Here is a 1,582-nt window from a genome sequence, read left to right on the forward strand (position 1 = left end):
AAAGAAAACGATTAATCGATTATTAAATTAGTCATTGATTATTTTAATAATCGATTAGTCGTCGATTAATCGATTAATCGTGGCAGCCCTATACACAAGTGTCGTGTTATTGATTAGTACACTGAGACAACTTCACTGATGTGCTGGAAAAGCAAATAACATTCACCCATCACATCACCTATTGCTGAACTGTCAAAACAAACCTGAATGCTACCTGAGGGAAATTTGACTTTCACTTAACAGTTTAAAGCTGTAACACTAGTGGGTACACAACGGATGTGTTGGTGGATATTGCCATTTCCTTGCATCGGGACCAAATATAGTAGCTCATAAATTTCTCGCCAAGTGAACCAGCGCACTGAGCTATCCGTCCCCCTCCTCCTAAGGGAATCTGTTCATCGGCTTCTGTGTCCTGAGTCACATTTTATCCCTGTCCCAGCAAGCTTTGCACGCCGGGTGCATAGCTGAAGTAGGTCCACACCTTTTGCTGCTTGCTCCAGGCGAGTCATGCATAAATAGTGTTTGCCTTATGTAGTCTTGTGTTCACGCTTAATAACTTCTATCTTCTTGTGTCTGACGTGCAGTCAGAACTCTTTATTGAAAAGATAGCCATCAGGACGTGACCCAGATTTATGGCCTTAATAACAAACTTGACAGGCCATTGGATGGATGGGTGTTCTTTCAGATTATTAATCTGTAGAAGCAAATAACATTCTTTAATTTTTGGCCTTTTCTTTATCTGTTCTCTCTCCAAGTCGTTGGTGACACAAGCAAATGCAGAATGAGAGCATTCGTGCTGTGATTTGTGTCATGTAGGGTCTTTGGCATCCAGTGGTCATAAACGTTAATTTCAGCTGTAAATTAAAAGAATGTTTTAAATCAGTTGTGCTTGTGCACCACAGGATTTTTATTTGTTTTCCTCCATGAATTGTGGCATTTTGTGGAAATACTAGAATTGTGGGATGATTGTAAACAAGTCGCTATTGACATTACCTGTTATTCCAGTAATGCTGAACCTTTTCTGCGGAAATACTGGCCGACACTCTGAACGATCTGCGGTTCTTTTAAAACTGGGCTGCTTGAATCAAATTTATTTTGTCTCTCCACAGGACTCGCAGGAGAAGAATGCGAACCCGGTGAAGGCAGAGGAGGCCAAGCTGAAAGCTAAGTACCCTGGCCTGGGCCAAAAGCCTGGAGGCTCAGACTTCCTGATGAAGAGACTACAGAAAGGGGTGAGTGGTGCACACAGTTCATAATCATAGACCGGATTGGATGACAACATTTGAAGTCCACAGTAGATGTGTCAAACGATGCTTTGAGCACCTGAGCAGTACTGAAGAAATATTGATGGATCTAACAGATGCTTGGACTTTGATCAGTTAAGCCTCTCAGCTAAAAGATTAACTTGCAAGTTACTGTTTGAAAATCAGAATAGATCACTTGCTTTCATTGTCTTTAAATTTTAAAGGAATGTGTATTTTTCAGTTCGTTAAAGGACGACGTGATTTTATTTTATTTATTTATTTAACAGGAAAAGATTATTAAAAATCAAGCCTGACTCAGCATAATTGCTGTTTTAGAG

The 1,582-nt window shown here is 40.1% G+C and overlaps 1 protein-coding gene across 1 annotated transcript in view; it reads left to right on the forward strand.

The window, feature by feature from the left end:
• Window positions 1-1,582, forward strand: part of ensab (endosulfine alpha b) — a 6,869-nt gene that overhangs the window by 2,299 nt on the left and 2,988 nt on the right. Inside the window, exon 2 of the mRNA XM_014017707.1 lies at window positions 1,110-1,232. Coding sequence (XP_013873161.1) covers window positions 1,110-1,232 — 123 coding nt within the window. The remainder of the gene's footprint in view (window positions 1-1,109; window positions 1,233-1,582) is intronic.

This window comes from Austrofundulus limnaeus, unplaced genomic scaffold (genome assembly GCF_001266775.1).
Source record: "Austrofundulus limnaeus strain Quisiro unplaced genomic scaffold, Austrofundulus_limnaeus-1.0 Scaffold175, whole genome shotgun sequence".
In the NCBI taxonomy this organism is placed as follows: domain Eukaryota; kingdom Metazoa; phylum Chordata; class Actinopteri; order Cyprinodontiformes; family Rivulidae; genus Austrofundulus; species Austrofundulus limnaeus.